Below are 18029 nucleotides of genomic sequence, written 5' to 3' on the forward strand. Positions count from 1 at the left end.
CCAAGATTACAATGTTCAACATGTAAAACATTTTTTACACAGAGGAATACCAATAGAATAAAATACTGTAGATCAAATCTCTGGCTAATAAAATGCATGTAGTAAATGCTGAATATAGCCTATCTATCTAATTAATCAAACCAAAGAATTTCAAATGAGAATATTTTATTTCAGCATTACATTCCCCTATAAGGATGGGTTTTTGAGGTTGAGTACGATTACAGTGCACTTTAACAAAAATAGCATTGCTCTTTACTTGGAATCACATTAAGGAAATGAGTCCATTATGATACAGCCGGTTCACTGAATTAGCCTACTCAGGCTGTGCAGTTGAGTCGAAATATCCCAGCAACCATAAACTGGTGCCATCCTAGAGGTCCAGTGGAAAATTGGCTGTGCACAAATAATTGCTAAATATATAGCCTGATGCTCAGGCTGGAAGAGGAGAGCTGACTGACAAAGATTATGTGGTGTGATGAAGGTCAGCAGACCAGAGAAGGAGAGGCACTTGATAAAGCTATTTGTAGTGAATGTGAAGATCATATTAATGTTCAAATTAAAATAGTTTGGGTGGATTTGTTTCCAAATGAGTTTATCCCCCAACAAACCTGTGGGCTAGTTCAAGCTCATGCTGTGCAGCCAAAAATTGTTCAAACCCACAAACCTTTAGCGCCAATGTTACTCTCTTCTGAACTTTGGGGTGTATAAAATAAAGCACAAGACATCTAGAATATTTTAATTTGAAGAAATGGTGCAGATTAAAAAACTTGTGTTTACATTGTGTTTTTAGAGTGTGAACATCATAACCTGTGGCTTCAACGAAGAGTTGAAACAGGCTAATATTTAATATTTAATATTTATTTATTTACTAAAGCATTTTTTCTACTTAAAGCTATTGAGAAGCTATTGAGGGGGAATAAAAGGTGAAAATTTAAGGGGCTGTCTTAAGCCTCTAGCAAAACAATTGGAGTTATAGTCAGCATGAAAACACAGATATTCATTGATGATGCAGGTAGCCACCAGGCTAGCCTATAGCAAAGAAACTAACATTTCATGATGCAAAGCAGCCCTTTAAACAACATAGCAGTTAGCAAACCACCATGAGCTAAGTAGTAAGCTAGCATAAAACAACAAACTACTGTAAACACCAAAAAGTTCAAGCAGCAGTGTAATAGCACAAAGTTAATCATATTAAATTCTGTGAGAAGGTTGTGTTGTTTCTCTTTAACTGGAAATGTGGATTTGAAAGAAAGAGAGAAGGAAAGAGGGGTTATTTAACAACAAAAACCAGAAGAAAGTGAATGTGTGTTTTGCTTTTTTGAGGGAAAAAGCTTTGCTTTTTATGTTCAGAATCAGAATCAGAATCAGAAATACTTTATTGATCCCCGAAGGGAAACTCTTTAAAGCAGCTCGCCTTTACGTCAGTGCACACAGGAGAAAGTACTAGCAAAAAATATAATACACTATGAAACACTATAAAAACAGGTCAGAAAATACATTTTTATATATAATATTATAATAAATAATTAAGTACCAGGTGGGTATAAGTATAAGATGAAATAACTGTGAAGTACCAAGTGGGTTTACCGGTTGATGATGATAATACAGTATAATAATACAATGTAATAAAATAAGTATTAGGTAATAAGCAGTGGAAGTGCAGCTTATTGAGATTATTAAGATATTGCACAGCAGTAATGGAGGTATATAATATCAATGTCAATAAACAGGAAAAACTAACATGGGAAAACTACATATTGCACAGACTAACATGGGAAAACTAAATATTGCACGGAAGAGTAGTACACAGAATATTGCACAATTATTCAAGTATTGCAGAGATGTTAATGATCAATGTCCAGTTTAGTGACTTAGGGTCATACAGACTGACACTTAGAGGGAGGAGTTAAAGGGTTTGATGGCCACAGGCAGGAATGACTTCCTGTGGCGCTCTGTGGTGCTTTTTGGTGGGATGAGTCTTCCACTGAAGGTACTCCTTTGTTTGACCAGCACATCATGGAGCGGGTGGGAGACACTGTCCAAGATGGCAGGTAGTTTGGCCAGCATCCTCCTCTCTGGCACCACCGCCAGAGTCCAGCTCCACCCCCACAATGTCACTGGCCTTACTGATCAGTTTGTTGAGTCTGTTGGCGTCCGCTACCTTCAACCTGCTGCCCCAGCATGCAACAGCATACAGGATAGGACTAGCCACCACAGACTCATAAAACATTCCTCAGCATTGTCCGAAGGACAGACAGATGTTGAAGGACCTCAGCCTCCTCAGAAAATAGAGGCGGCTCTGGCCCTTCCTGTAAACCGCTTGAGTGTTCTTGGTCCAGTCCAGTTTGTTATCCAAGTGTACTCCCAGGTATTTGTAATCCTCTACAATGTCCACACTGACCCTCTGGATGGAAACCGGGTCACTGGTGCCTTGGCCCTCCGTAGATCCACAATCAGCTTCTTAAACTGCAGATGGTTCTGCTCACACCATGAGACAAAGTTCCCCACCACAGCCCTGTACTCAGACTCATCACCACAGCTGATACATCCCACCACAGCAGAGTCATCAGAAAACTTCTGAAGGTGGCAGGACTCTGTGTGGTAGCTGAAATCTGTGGTGTAGATGGTGAAGAGGAAGGGAGAGAGGACAGTCCCCATGTTAATTAGAGTCTTAGTCTCTAAGTGTCGAAAAATGTCGATTCATCAGCAATGTGAATGTAACTGTGATATTGGTTGGATCTAATGGAAATTTAAATGACATTCAATTTTGTGGCACCAATGGGATGGATGGGTTGTGACAGGTGAATCTTAGAGATTTATATGCTCTCATTTGTGTGCTGAAAACAGGACTGGAGCTTTGAATCTGTATTGAAGAAGTCAAAAGCCTGAATCAAGCTTTTATGATTCTTTATTCATTCAGCAAATGACATGTTGTTGGTTTTTCCCCCAGTGTTCACTGAATCCCTGTAATTAGAATGATCTGGGCAACAGCTCACCCTGCTGGCTAAAAAGGGGAATTACTACTACAAATTTCTTTCAGATGAAATTTGTATATGTCATGGTTTGAAAGTCTGTGTTTGGTTATTTCCTGTTTTATTTTGAAATATTGTCCTTTCCTCATGTGTCTGGTATTTTTGCTTGTCTTTGTTTGCTTTTTCCGCCAGTTTGGATTGTTTGCCCCGCCCTAATTAAGTTCACCTGTGTCTAGTTATCCTGCCCTAACCTGTGTACGTAGTCTCGGTGATGCCTCTGTTCTTTGTCAGTTGTCTCAAGTGCTATGTTGGCGGCTGCTGTTTTGGTTCCTGTTGTTTGGACTATTAGCTGCTTGCCTGTTGCCATCTTGCTTCCTGTCTACCTACCTCCTGCCCTGCCTGCAAACCTGGTGGACCTGCCAGTAAGCCGTATTAAATCATTGACTGCACCTGTCTACCTGTGCTGTCTGCGTTTGGGTCCTTTCCCTATTTCCTTTAGGCTGACATTCTTCACGTCTACATATGTCACTTGTGTTTTCTTTTAGTAAAATGGAATAGAGCAATATAAAGTTTAAGCTAATATCTGTATACTTTAAATAGTTTTAGGTACACCTAGCGATAACTACAGTCTTAAATTTAAAAATGTTAACTGCAATTCACTTCTGTCCTGATAACTGTCTAAAAGAATCAAAGAGAATCATTTGTCTGTTTTCTTTCTTTCCTTGTTTCCCCCTTTGAATTTGATCTTTTAATATACCCTGTGCTCTAACCCTTTTATTTTGCCTAATTTGTTTGGGGGTTCTGGTGGTGTAAAACAAATGTCTGTTGTACACCTGATTTCTGCACACTGTCAGCACTGAGGGCCATGATGGAAAAGTTGTTTTCTAATGAATTCAGTAGTGACTGTGTGCCAGACATCAGCTTCTAGTAACAAAGTGTATACAATGGAGTAGATCAGATCAGAACCATCTCACATTGCAAACTATCTCTTGTGGCGGATATAAACCACAGCTAAGGAGCTTCATTTTGAAAAAGAGAACCATCAACATGAATGTATTTATTTACCATGATGAACAGGGGTAATGTGCACACAGCATCAATGCATTTGGTCTTAGAAAAACAAGGTGAAATATAGAGTTATAGATCAGTCTGAGATGCATGGAAATAATGGGATTTACAGAAACAAATCTTATGTGTTCAAGAACTTAGGATCTTGGTTTTCAAGTGAAGGAGAAACAAATGCATTGATTTCATAACAGAGCAATGTAGCACCAGAATGACAATGAGGTACCCTTAAGATGCCATAATGTGTTTTACAAAAGCTTCATAATTAATGCATCCATTAGCATCCTCTTGGTTTTGCATTAGCTGCTCCACTTCATCCTCCCTCAGCTTCTCACCTGTGGTCCGTAAGGAAGAAACCAGGAGAACTGTCAACTCAGTATGTATCCTTATGACTGCTTTATAAAATCAGTTTGCAGTAAGACTGTTCAACTCACCCAGTGTTGCCAGAACGTGCCTGAGCTCAGCTCCCATGACTGTGCCATTCCCCTCCTTGTCAAATACCCTTAGACCCTCCACAAAATCCTCATATGTTCCACACTCCTTGGCCTTGCAAATGTGTTGGTGTATGGGCAGAAACTGGTCAAAGTCAAGCATCTTGGTCTGCATGTCTGTGGAAAATTATTAATTAAATGCTTTTTTTTTTTTTTGCCAAAGAAAATAAACGGTACAGGCTTCAGTCATGACAGATGTTGACCTTTTTTAATTTGAGCCTTTCTCTGTATTAGACAGACACTGCCTTAAAACCAGATTCAATGCAGAGTATTAACACCAATGTGACTGTGCACCTAGACAACAGGGGAATCACTCAGAATATTGCATATTATGCATACAACCCACCTTCAGGCTTGGGCTTTCCAAGGACATGCATGATCTCTACATTGGTAGGATTCTGGCCCAAAGCCCTAATCAGGTCACCACACTGGGCGTAAGTGATTTTCATCTCATTGGTTGGTGTCCTGTCAAGCAGCTGGAAAGCATCTTTGAAGTCTGAACAAAAAGAAATAGGTTATTCCTTTTTTGATTTCCATTCAGTTCATTGTGATCAGAGAGTGCATGCAGAAACTTGAAGACCTTGAAGATGCATGCTCAGTAATGACGTATAATGGCATCCCTCAGTTTAAAAAAAAATCCTAAATTGCTTAAAAAAATAAATAAATAAATAAAAAGTCAAACCTTAAGTTGTTCCACTCTACTTTGACTGACACATGCTTTCATCGCCTTTCACAGGGACTGAGTTAGATGGATGTGTTTACTTAAACATATTAACAAATCCGTCAACCGCTGTATCATCAACTGTTGCTGAACATTTCGCACACACTAATGGAGAGCATGATCATACGACCCATTAATTCCCTCTAATAGCTGTCAGTCCATGCAACACAAATGACAACTGTAACAACCACCTACACCTTACCCTCAATTTGCTCAGGGGTGAATTCCAGCTGAAAAGAGACAAAGCAAACAAGGTGGTTAGGTGCTGCTGATCATTCAGGAAGTAGAAGAGTTCACAAGTCAAGGGAATGGGATTGACTCTAATGGAAATTAATAAAACAAACAAAAAAAAACTAGAGGACAAACTGTTAAGCATGACCCCTGACCTTAACTCCACCTTTTTTTATTATGACATTCCAACAGATCTAGTTACAGTTTCCATCTGTTCTGATCATAGCGCATTGTTTATCAGTGACCTTGGGTCCAACACCCTCTTCTTACAGTATCTATACTGTCTGCTGCTGCCAGCTTCATTTGAGTTTATTTTTAGATGCCATATGTGGCAAATTATCTTTGGTAACTATAAACACCACCAGGACGTAAAACACAATCTCAACAGGGTCAGGAATTCACAACCTAATGATTGTGTTGTATACTTGCAAATGCATGAGCCGAAGATTAAGAAAAAGTTAAAGGAGGTCCTGCACATTTTTTTAAAATTTATTGAATAAGTTAATGAATAAATTTATTGATATAAGTTTAGTGAGATGTACTAATTTAGAACGTGCTGCTAATTCATCAACCACTTGAGTGAAACATGAAGGTGGTTCAAAACTTTAATGGGGACCTTGTTGAATTTTCACTTTTTATGAATACTTTGCAGAATGAAAGAAGCGTTACAAGACCAACACTTTTTTTTTTAAAGTAAATATCAAAGGGATGTAGAGTTGTAGGGTCAAATCAATTGTACAATACAGTATTTTAGTGTTCTATACCAGAGAAAGAGATCAATGTTAAACTACTGTCTGCATAACTATTCAGTTTTACACTCACATTGCACGGCAGTTTAATGTGGTGCTCTAAAAATAACTAATTGTTCTGATCCATGACAAATGTTGACTATTTATACTCATGTATATTTTGGGCTCCCGTCAGATAGTGCCCACAGTTTCTGTCTGATGTCTGTCTACAAACCCCAGCCCCTCCATGAAGCTTTGTAAAAATATTATCCAAACACTTATCTGAGCATGTTTTTAAAGATGGCTGGCAATGGCTATAATTATTTATATTTTTCTTCCTGCCAGTTTTTCCACCCTTTTGCCCTCAGAGGAATGGTGCAGGTGGTCTGCTATTCAGACATAATGAAAATCATATTTTGTGGCTTTAACCATGCTCCATTGTAACAGGGCGGCTTCCTCAACCAGGAAAACATTTATTCATTGAGAAGGGGTCAAGTCAGCAGAAGATCTTTCTCTGGTATAAGCTAGTTTGCCTCTGAACCTCTCTCTGACAAGAAGTCACAGCTTCTTTAACTGTATAATGCAATTTGTTATGAATGTTTGAAGTTTAATAAAGACCTGAAATAACTTTTTTTTTTTTTTAAATATTATACAAATTGCCAGCATAACCACAACCCATTCATATGGTACAGTGCTGCACTGCCAAGTTTAGGTCACATGAGGTCTCTGATGCTCTTTTTAAACACCAGCTTGGCTCCTAACATTGAATATTTCTATGAAATCTCCTTATTAGTAATAATCTAACTAAGATAAATAGAAATGTTACTATGCTAATAATTTAAATGCAAGAATCTTAATTTCCAGTGTGAGTTATCAGTCATTTAAAATATTAAAACACTCTAATCTGTCTCGATCTACGGTTTCTCTACGTTGCTTAATATTGGTATATTTGTTTTGATTTACCGTCACTGATGCGGGGTCAAACTCCGGGGTCTTGGGGCGCTCGGGCTCTGGGGGTTTGGGGGCCGCTACTGCAGCAGGTTTCGGCTCTTCCTTCTTTTTAGGGGCCATTGCAAGAAGCTCTCAGAAAGGCAAATGGGAAGACTGACACAACAGGGGATCCAGCACACTGCGGGTAGAGGGTAGGTCCCTTTATCCACTGTCCGCAGGTTTCATCTCCACCCCCCTTCCATACCAAACCACACTGCCAACAATGGGGGGGCAGGACTATAAAAGGATATGCCTTGGTGTTTCTATTTAAGACAAAGGTTGGTGTGTCTGTGTGTGTGTCCACATCATCAGGATATGGATGATGCAACACTATTAGCTGAAATCCAGGCCTGGTTCTGCTATCGAGGCTATTTCCATCAACACCATCAGTGAGACCTTGTGTAACCTCCCTGATCTTGGACTGTTGACCTTGTTCAGTGAAGTGTGGCGGTTATTAGTGAGGAGGGGATGACTCAAATGATGATTGCTGGACAAGAGGGGGATGAAGTTGTTTAAATTACAAGGCCACAATGCTGTATGATGAACTGCAATTCCCCACAATTATTCTTGATTATTATTCAAAATTGCAACCAATGAGACAGTATTATTCCCTGTGCACATGATGTGCCAGGACAAGCCTTTATGATGACCATTTATCTGGTCTGATCAGAGGGATTTGCAGAGCATTAAACTCAAATCCTCCCCAAAATAGGATGTTGACAGAATGTTGTATCTGTCTGATCTCTGACTTTTCGAGTGTAGTTGTATGTGAACAAGCCTCTCTCAAGAACATAGAAGTCAAGAAAGTAATCTGGGATGACACTAAGTGCCACTTTGTGAAGCTGCCATTCACACTTGAACGGAGACAGTTTTGTAGACAGAGTGGCAGCCAGGGTGATGTTTTTGGCGTTCACATTGTTTTGAAATAAAGATCATATGAGTGTAAATAACTCAAATGAACATTTGACTAATTTGCAAATTAATTAAAAGTGGGGCAGCCTCCAAAGGTCATTCATATTAGAACGATAGTTGCTTTGATTTCTGGTTAAGATGTTCATTCAAAGACCCTCTAAATAACCATTTCTTTCCAGTAACATTTGTTACACTGCATCCACACTGTAACCTGTGTATCTACCTATACAAATTATAAGCACACTATGAAAAACAATGTATCTAGCATGCTTCCAGTCTATCAACCCAATATATATCACTGGTCACAGGAAGCATTTGGTGTTTATGCTCAGAGTATGGAACAGCCATCCAGGTGTTTTGGGGTTTGCACCTACACTACCTTCTTTTAAAAATATTTCACTGCATTTTTGTTTACTTTAGCTTTTGCTTTTGTGTTTTTCCTTGTTTGTGTGTACTTATGTGTGTTGTCTGCATCAACTGCTTCTGTATGAGGCTGAGCTTCTCAAATAAAATTTAACTTAATATTTAGTAATTATTAATAATTACTCCTAGCATTTTAAGTGCTTAGGACGATACTGTACTTGCAATGTGTTTTGTTAAGAAATTTGGAAGTTTTACTAAAAAATACCAACGTTACCAAGGATGATGTGCTTAATCTCTTAAACATTGTGGTATTTCTTCGGGTCACAGTAGAACAGCTCATTTAAATTTCATGACAGCAGGTAAGACTGAAGTCATACATAATAATCATAATTATTAGGACTGAGTCGGCTTACAGACGGCTTATAGACCTTCAAGACTAAAAGTGGTTTGTATGACTCAATAAATTATTGTTTACTGTAGTTAAAGGGAAGGTAGGTGTAGTATGGATTCAAAAGGACATTTTGATTTGTGTGCAGGTGTTGTAATCTTTTGATTTCATATCTATTGACATATGGAGAATGAAATATGACCCATCCATAAATAAATGAGTGAAAGCTAAAAAAAAAAGTAAATCAATTCTCCTACAACAGTGTCTGACTTTGCATTGTTAAAGGATTGTTCAGTGATACAATTCATTCTTGCACTTGTTTTTAAACAAATATAATATATATATATATAATATTTAGAATTTTTCATCTTGTATCAATGTGCCTAATAAATATTTTTTTCCCTTCCACAGATTGATTATCTATAATTGCACAGACTTCCTAACATCCCTTTGTCTTTGCTCTGACAGATGTTACTCGACAGCTGCTCTGGGCTTGGGCTCCCACCCATCTCATGTGACAAAAGAGGCAACCGATCAAGTCAATAGTGGCAAATGGTGAGTATTGGCAAATCCATTGTCGGGCAATGCATCCAAAGTGTGGCTTTCATCATTTGTCGGGCTTGCAATGCTGCACCACCTACATTCTTCTTATGTCTGTCCATTTGCTTTTAAACCTTAAACCCTGGCTTTTTCAGAGGAAATAAATTAGTTTTCAGATTTCCTGTTCATAATGAAAAGCAAAGACTTTTAAGTCAATATGGATATTGAATGAGCTGTGAGATCCCCTTTGCTCTGCGACGACAGGTTGCAAAAACCAACAATATTGTGGGAGCTTAAACAGGATCGTTACAGTGTGGTGATGATAACCTAGTTGTCATGCATGATTAAAACAAAATCTATCCACTTCAATCAAACCCATATCTCAACGGTCATGGTTTGAGGGTTTATGTATAGTTTTTCCTGTTTTATTTTGACATGCTCTTTTCCCGTCATGTGTCTGATAGTTTTGCTTCGTGTCTTTGTTTGCATTTCTGCCTGTCTGGTAACCCGTGTAAGCCTTGTTATTTTGTCATTAAATCTTTGAACTGCACCTGCTCGGCCGCTGTTGTCTGCATTTGGGTCCAACTCCTGTTCCTCCTGCTTGGCAAACTACAACATTAACAAGCTAACTGGAGGATTAAATTAACACTCTCTGGGATGATGCCAGACAATATGGGCTAGGGCAAAGATGGTAGCTCACATTAGCATGACTTGTCAGTAACAACTTGTAAAAAGGATTTGAATGGATTGTTTTGATCATTGCAGACAGAGAGAGTATTTTGATATGTCATTGCGTGTTGATATTGTTAATTGATGCCTGTCAAGATTCTAAACCATAATATAAGATCAAGAGGGATCTCATCCTTTTTAAATGCTATAAGAGAAAAATAATTAGGCTCGCTCTGCTTCTCTTCCTTGCACTCACTGTGGCCTTGCCTGCCATAAAAGAGATGGGACATCGGAGCATAAAATAATCAACAGATTAGTGCGTGCTGCAGAAATAAGTCTTGGCTGCAGTTTGTTCCTCATTATTTTCAAACAGCACATGACAACAGTTGTCAGTGTTTGGCTAGAGCTAACCTCTACATAGTGATACAGATGGAAACTATATGTCAGAGTATAAATGGATCCAGCCCTGCAAAGCACAGCACCAAATCCACATTTAGGTCCCACCAGGTGACTTTAATTGACAGGCTTCAGCAACAATTCATGACATGACCAACTGTATTGAGTCAAGCTCTTAAAACATCCAAGACCTGTGCTATTTTGGAGTTAGTCTGTTGTCTGGCTGGTATGTACATGGAAAGGCTCCAATCTGTGTACAATGCCAATTGTTACTTGGACCCATCAGATGACCTTCAGTGCAGCTGTAGCCTTTGCTTTGCGGTGCTTTAATAGGATAAAAGCATGGCTGTTATATAATTAACACGAAAAAAGTGGTTGTGCAATTCAGATGTGTCACTAAAACAATGTTATTTATCAAGAGGGAATCTGAGGCTGAAAGACACAAAAAGCAGACGTTAAGTGTCAGTGGCATGCAGTTCGATTCTGAGGTAACATATCTCACCCTGTTGTTTGAGATGTAATAGTGGCCAAGTGTGAAGAGAACCCTATTTTCAGATGGAGGAGGTGGATGATAAAAAGGGGAAACACTCTGAAATCAAGTGTAGTGGCCCCCCTGAGAGGAAAACTTTGACAAGACTGTTAAATCGTTCAGCCAATAATTTTGACAAATCTTAATGCTGAACTTTGCTTCAACTCCAGTGCTTGCATTATTCATTTATTGCCACATCTTATTGAAAATGTACATTTTTTATGTGGGATAACTAAAGGTTTTTGCTTTGTTGTAATGTTTGTAAAATCAGATGCTTGTGATTCTTTAATTGGAGATTAAATTAATATATATATATATATATATATATATATAGCTTGGTTAATCAACTGTCACACTATGTGAGCATAAATCATAGATGTAGTTAAAATGCCAAATGATAAATTAGCATTCATCAGTTGAATACCAATTCCACATAAGAAATATATCTTGCAATGTTTTTGTCTAATTACTCATAAACCATAAGTGATATACAGTACATTCACACACAATTAAAAGTTTTGAGTTATGGATATTTAAACTCAGCATTTTGTGTTTCTCAGCTGATCACTATTAAAATATAGGCTTTTTGTCTGCTCTATACAACAAATTCATATACTGCAATACTAAGTGTATGCTGTGCTCTGTAGCATTAACAGGCAGAAACTCCCCTATGGCTCTGAATTACCTCTTTAATCTAATGATAAGGTGGCTAATACACCAGCTGGGCTCCTGGTAGATGTGACGTGTTCATTATCAAATCCACAAGGCAGTCAGTGAAGTGCGTGAGCATGTAATTATACTGTCCCTTGTCAACTAGGACCTGATGTGGTATCCAGTTTAGTGTGCAGAAGTGGTAACAGTGCCAGTCCGAACAGGCTTCACTCCAACATAGACTGTTTCCATGTTGTTTGGCAGAAATTCTTATTTAGTAAAGATAAAATAAACACCGTTTTCTGGGGACTCAGCAGGATTTCCGTTGAAACATTTTTTAAATCAATTTTATCCTTAATAAACAAACATTTATGCTGTTCCTCTCACCCTGCGAGAGTGTGTGTCGCAAAGAGACAGCATACAATTTATTGACGTTTGAACTCTTCTTGGTTCCATTCTTTCACAATCAATTAAACACCTCTAACATCAACATGCTTCCTCAATGTTCACAACCAGAAAGTTCATGCATCAAAGATCACACTCTGAAAGGTAATTAGAAGGAAGTATTATTTATTCAGGGGCAGGATGTCAGTCTACGGGACTAAGTTTTAAGTTGTCAACATCTGTGCTGTCAAACACCAACAGCTGAGCCACAGCACCCTCCTTTGGTCACAGGGTAACCAGCTGGGACAGAATACAATTACTAAAAAGTGAACCTTCTTTATGAATTCCCCATTTAATAGATTTCTCCTTTGGTTTTCCTCATCTCAACTTTTCCACGTTTTTTTTTTAACTCATTTAACATGAGTTTACACACAAAAACAATGGGGTAATTTGGAGTTTTGGATGCTGAGCCCTGCTGAGCAGCATCACTGAATCATTCTGACATTTCCAAGATAACCTTGTAAGAAAGTGTCCTCACATTAGATAGATGACACATCATGTTCACTGGATTAAAATCCAATTCCCCCTGTTCTCTGTGTTATCTGTCAGTATCTACTCTGTCCCCTACTGTACTGCTGTCTTACTTTCATTAGTCAGTGAGAAGAAAGAAAAGATTTATTGAGGTATGTGTATTGATCCTCATGGGGTAATTTCAGTCTCTGAATTTGACTCAGCAGAGCGGTATCTCGCCAGCACACAGTGACCACCACACACCAGAACGCCCTTGCTGCGAAGCGACAGTGCTGACCGCCAAATCACTGTGACAAGCGCTTGTATTTTCTGAAATTGCATACTGGGTTGTGATCTCTGCACAGTGCAGAGACAACATTAAACTCACAAACAACCCTCTTGGCACAGCCTCAACCCCACTGCTGCTGTTTATTACTGATCAGTTAATTGACCTGCTCTTCTCTGTCCAAATCATATTTGTTTACCAGCCAAACCTAGTTAAATCTAACATAATGTTCTTTTGATGCAAGTTTCTACATTAAAAAGAAAAATTGATTTTAAAAGAGCATTCTGTTGTTGAAAGTTCATTCTTGACCTTGGAAACAGTAGTTGACAAAAAAATCTCCATTTAGAAGCTGTTCTGAAGCATTCAATTTGAATTTCTTAGTCATTTAAGGACTTCTAAAGCTCGAAAGCTCCAGAGCAGCTACTAAATGGACAATGGGCGGCCATGGCTTGGTGGTAGAGTGGGTCGTCCACCAATCGGAAGATCGACTGTCCGATCCTGGCTTCCCCCAGCCCACATGTTGAAGTGTCCTTGGGCAAGACAGTGAACCCCAAATTGCTCCCAAGGGCTGTGCCGTTGGTGTGTGTGTGTGAAAGATTAGTTAGTTCCTTGAACTGAAGAGCAGTTAGCATCTGCCATTAGTGTATGAATGTGTGTGAATGGGGTGAATGTGATATGTAGTGTGTGAAGCGCTTTAAGTGGTCAGAAGACTAGAAAGGCACTATACAAGTACAGTCCATTTACCAATGTGGTGAGACTGTTCTGTCAACTGCTGTTTCCAAAAATAAGTTTCAATTGCAACTTTTAAGCCAACATTGGTGAAAATTCCTTAAAGAGATGAGAAATTAGAACACCAACAATTCCTTGAAAAGTGGGCAAAATCAATCTGCTGATGAAGATTGTGTGATGTGAAAGCTCAAGAACAGCTGCTAAATGGACCTTGAGGTGAGACTGTTATGTAAAGTAAAGCATTCTGTTAGATTTGGCTGTGCAAACTCTTTTCCCACTTGCTGGACTTTAACTTTAGTGACACACTGCCCCAGCTCTGTTTTTGTATTTGGTTGAAGGCATTTTGTTTTACCACAGCTGTCTTATTGCAAAACACTTTGCTTACTTAAGAACTTGTTGACACTATTGGACATTGTTGGCAGTCAAACATTACAACACATTTTGTAGTTTATATGTGCGTGCAGCTGCGGCATGTTTTTGCATTTACTGTATTTGTATTTTAATTGTAATTTTGAATTTCAGAACAATTTGTTCAACATCAGCAGTGAAAGTGCAAGGACCCTTGTTTGGGTTGGTTGACAATAACAAAATGTGACACTTAATGACTAAATGTATACTTCACCAGACGGCAAAATGTCTGGCTTTCAAAACCCTCTTGGAACTAAAAACTACAACTGGTATTTGCACCAATTCCAGGTCACAGGACAATGTGTCAGAGACCTGTTCATGTTATAGCGATTTCTCAGTTGTGTGTAGAGGCCGTACAATTCATTGGTTACCTCATGCTGCCTTATCTTTCTGAGACATGTTTGATAAAAGTGGCCTCAATTGCTATAGACATCAAGGTGGAAGAATGAGGTTTGTAATCATAAAGACCTCCATCTCAGTGTGTATGTGTAACTCGTGCTCAGGGTGTCAGGGACGAAGTTTCTTTGACACGATTTGTTCCTTTACTCTATTTCTGAGGAATACCTTTTGGGAGACCTGGGTGGGTGAGCTGTCAAGACAGCAAGAGTCGCTTCGGAGAAGATGAGCTGACCCCGATCCAGCTGGAAATAGCTTCCTCTGGGGATTTCACCAATTGTTTTGAGACAAAGGAAGCACATTGATTGTATTGTATATGATGTTTATTGTCTTCAAATCACAACTACAGTAAATGGGAATGATTAAAAATTAACCTAAGAAGTCATTCCAATTCCAATCCCAAGTGCTTTTCCCGGGCACAGTGGTGGTCATGTGAAATGTCCGATATCCCATGAATAACATTTTTCACCCATGAGTTGCACTTTCACATGCAATTTATGCAAAAGCTTTTGTCAGGGTTATGCGAAAAGGTGAAAATGTGGGTGGAAACATAAAAAAAAACAAAATGTACATATGGAAAAGATCAACCTGAAAGTATAAATAGAAATCTTCACATGTGAAGTCATGTGTGCTACATGAAACCATAAGTATAGTACAAAAAAAATGTTCACACATGAAAACCATCATGTGCCCAAAACATACATGTGCTTTGAATTTATGTGTTTTTTTTTAACATGACTTTTGGGAAATGCGTCTCACAGATATAGGGTTTCAGTGTATAGGGTTCATTCTTTTCAGTGAGTATGTCAAGCAAACATAAATGTAATGTGTGAATGCTGGCTTTTTTTATCTATTTTGAAAGGTGTCAAAAAAAAAAAACACCAGAGAAAGCCCATTGGCCGAGATGGACAATAACATCCAATGTTAATGATTCAGGAAGAAATCTAACATCTATAGTAGGAACACATGCGATGATAAGATGAAGTAGGAAAGAAAACATTTTCTGTCAATGTAATATTCGATAGATTTCTTGCAGACTCTGTATCTAGGGTGCAAACTTGTGTCCAACTTTCTGGATGATAGCAAATTTCTCACTTCTCTGAGACTTCTCACTTCCCTGTGTCCCATAGACACTGACATCGGACTCAACTGATCACTCAAGAGATAAATGCGTGAAAAGAAGCATCTACAATTGGACTTACTATTGAGTGGGACTCAGGCTACAATGGCAGCTTGCCAAGCTCTTCCTAAGAAAATGACACTATCATTGTTTATACTTGGCTACTGCAAATGGCTCAATGAATGAACAAATCTTATACCCCTAAAAATGCTTAAAAGAGCTATATGTAAGAATTGGCCACCTGTCAAATTCATGCTCCAAACAAACTGGGGGCAGCATATCACCAGAAAGCAACAAGTCCTACAACCCATATAACCACATAGGTCATTTGTTCTCACCCACTAATACAACCCACAGGAGTGGGTTCCTAAATTAGCACACCTACCGGTGGCAGTTGAGGACGGCTGCAAGCATATGTTATGTAAATCACGTGACATAAGTCATGTGACGTTAAACACGTGGTTAACGTTATGAAACAGTCGCAGTTTGGTTAGGTTTAGGAAAAGATCATGGTTTGGATTAAAATAAGTACAATATGTTAGTTACACAACTAACGTAAGTTAAGTATGTGACTTAAGTCAAGTTACGTGAGTCACATAAGTAACATTATGTAACTTAAAACTTTAAAGAAATCAATGTTGACTTTTGGTTTCACACAGGACACAAACCCTGGTCTCCTAGGTGAAAGTCCTTTGTTTATTTGTGCCAGACATCCACCCCACCGCCTCCATAGGCGGACTTTTCTTTATACTACGTCACCTGACTGCCTGGTTTGCTCCCGTCATAATGACCACAACCACTAGAGGTCACATCCTACAACAAACGTAAACATGGGTCATAACAGGCTGCTTGCACAGACGATCTATATGGACGTTTTCTGGTGAGGACAGTCTGCTAGAAAGTTGGGGTGTCCACCCGTAAGAAGCAAGGAAATGCACAGTCCCAGTGAACTTAGCAAACACATTAACCTGGTTTCTTACCCTCGGGGCAGCTTTACTTCTTCATCCTTTCATGTCAGACTAAGGGTAGACTGGACGCTACAGTGACTCACTATCGCCTCTTGAGGTACAAAGTTGTATTAAGAGACAGGATGTTAGCATGCTAACTTCAGTAGATATATCTGCAACACAATACATAGATGTCTTTGACATGATGTCAAAACTGTTATTTCTTCAGATTCTGTTGATAATTTTAGTTAATTTTTGAATGTTTTAAACTAAAATTCTTACATACAGCTCCTTTTAATATTTGTCTCCTGTTAATAAATTTTCATGTTTTGTTGCCTGTGATGGATGACATTTGCCAAGCACTTGCGACACTTTCAGGAGGTGGATATTAATCATTCCAGATGGATGTCAAGGATCAGAAGACTTCCATAGCCAGGGATAAGTACCATAACCAGAGATACGGTAACTGGCTTAAAGGCACACTTAACCTTTCAGAAAGAACGTTTTATAAGCAAGGCTTGTCCTGTTTTTTTAGAGAGGAGATTATGCATATGTCATGAACATGGTCCCCTCTGTTAATCTTCTGCAGTTTACAGTATTTTGAGTTTCCCATGGAGACGCAGTAGGGTGCAATCATCTGCATGGCGGATGAGCAAATGTATGGTCACATGTCTTATTGCTGGCTGTCTGTTTATGACAGTGTTCATATTGTTCATTGCCTCTCACCCCAGGAATAACCTATTCATGATGGGAATGAAGCCCAGGCTGATTAAGGTTGAGGATGTTGTTACAGTAATACCGTGACTTCGGAAAGAGGGATGCATAGGGTTAAAAAAAGGAAGGATTAAAGGGAAGTGGAAAAAAGAAAAATATATTAATATTATGAGTAATGTACAAACACATGTATGTTTCATGCACAAGTCTGTGAAGCAGGTGCTGCTGTCATATTGGTACTGAATGTTTCTTATGAGTTAGTTAAAAAAACATCTTATGGTTCAACTGTTGCTTCTATCTTTGATTTAATGAGCAAAGCAACACAACAAGAGATTGACATCAAGTAGGCCTACATGCTCAAAAATAAGACATTGCTTTGCTTTTTTATAGCTTTATTTTTTTTTACCTACAGCAAGTGACAGAAGGAATACAGCATCAAGACAATTTTGTCATGTAGGTAATTATTCATAGAAAAATTACTATGAATCAAATTGACAAAATGATTTGCTGTATCTGTCTATATCTGTTCAATTGCATTTGCATTTGCAATCAATTAAATTCAATTACATTACATTACATTACAAATGCCATCTAACTGTCTGGGGGCCCAGGTGCAGTTGCCAGCTTTGCCCTGTTGGCAATCCAGAAAAAAATCATTGAACGAATCATTGCAGAAGAAACTGTTCAAGTTGAGATCAACTTATTCGATTTTTTCCCCAGCGCTTTCAAATACATCTTGCAGTCTTTCCCAGTGCATGGAGTTTGCTCAACAGTCTCCATCGACTGGGGAAGATCATGAGGGGAAAAAGCTGGAAAGTGGACCTTGAGTTTAGATTTGTTTTCGAACTATTGTTTCCAAGCTCAAGGTAAGACTTAACTTTAACACCCC

At 38.7% G+C, this 18029-nt stretch overlaps 2 protein-coding genes across 2 annotated transcripts in view; one reads left to right on the forward strand and one right to left on the reverse strand.

Annotated features, from left to right (window-relative positions):
* Positions 1-4014: 4014 nt before the first annotated feature.
* myl13 (myosin, light chain 13) lies at positions 4015-7362 on the reverse strand. The gene is made up of 5 exons (XM_044220205.1): positions 7172-7362; positions 5452-5479; positions 4875-5024; positions 4472-4645; positions 4015-4372 (listed from the first exon to the last, which is right to left on the reverse strand). Exons 1-5 carry the CDS (start codon positions 7277-7279, stop codon positions 4266-4268), a joined length of 567 nt encoding a protein of 188 aa, XP_044076140.1. The 5' UTR covers positions 7280-7362; the 3' UTR covers positions 4015-4265.
* A 2035-nt stretch (positions 7363-9397) lies between these two features.
* Positions 9398-18029, forward strand: part of pth1r (parathyroid hormone 1 receptor) — a 61880-nt gene continuing 53248 nt past the window's right edge. Inside the window, exon 1 of the mRNA XM_044220187.1 lies at positions 9398-9416. Coding sequence (XP_044076122.1) covers positions 9414-9416 — 3 coding nt within the window. The 5' untranslated portion in view covers positions 9398-9413. The remainder of the gene's footprint in view (positions 9417-18029) is intronic.

Source organism: Siniperca chuatsi, linkage group LG13 (genome assembly GCF_020085105.1).
Source record: "Siniperca chuatsi isolate FFG_IHB_CAS linkage group LG13, ASM2008510v1, whole genome shotgun sequence".
NCBI lineage: Eukaryota > Metazoa > Chordata > Actinopteri > Centrarchiformes > Sinipercidae > Siniperca > Siniperca chuatsi.

What these genes read in the sequence shown, in the direction of transcription:
- myl13 (XM_044220205.1), bottom strand. Translation starts at nt 7,279, where the DNA reads ATGGCCCCTAAAAAGAAGGAAGAGCCGAAACCTGCTGCAGTAGCGGCC. An exon ending in TGGAAAGCCCAAGCCTGAAG is followed by an intron (nt 4,646 to 4,874) that starts GTGGGTTGTATG and finishes AATTTTCCACAG; the next exon opens with ACATGCAGACCAAGATGCTT. An exon ending in GCACGTTCTGGCAACACTGG is followed by an intron (nt 4,373 to 4,471) that starts GTGAGTTGAACA and finishes TACGGACCACAG; the next exon opens with GTGAGAAGCTGAGGGAGGAT.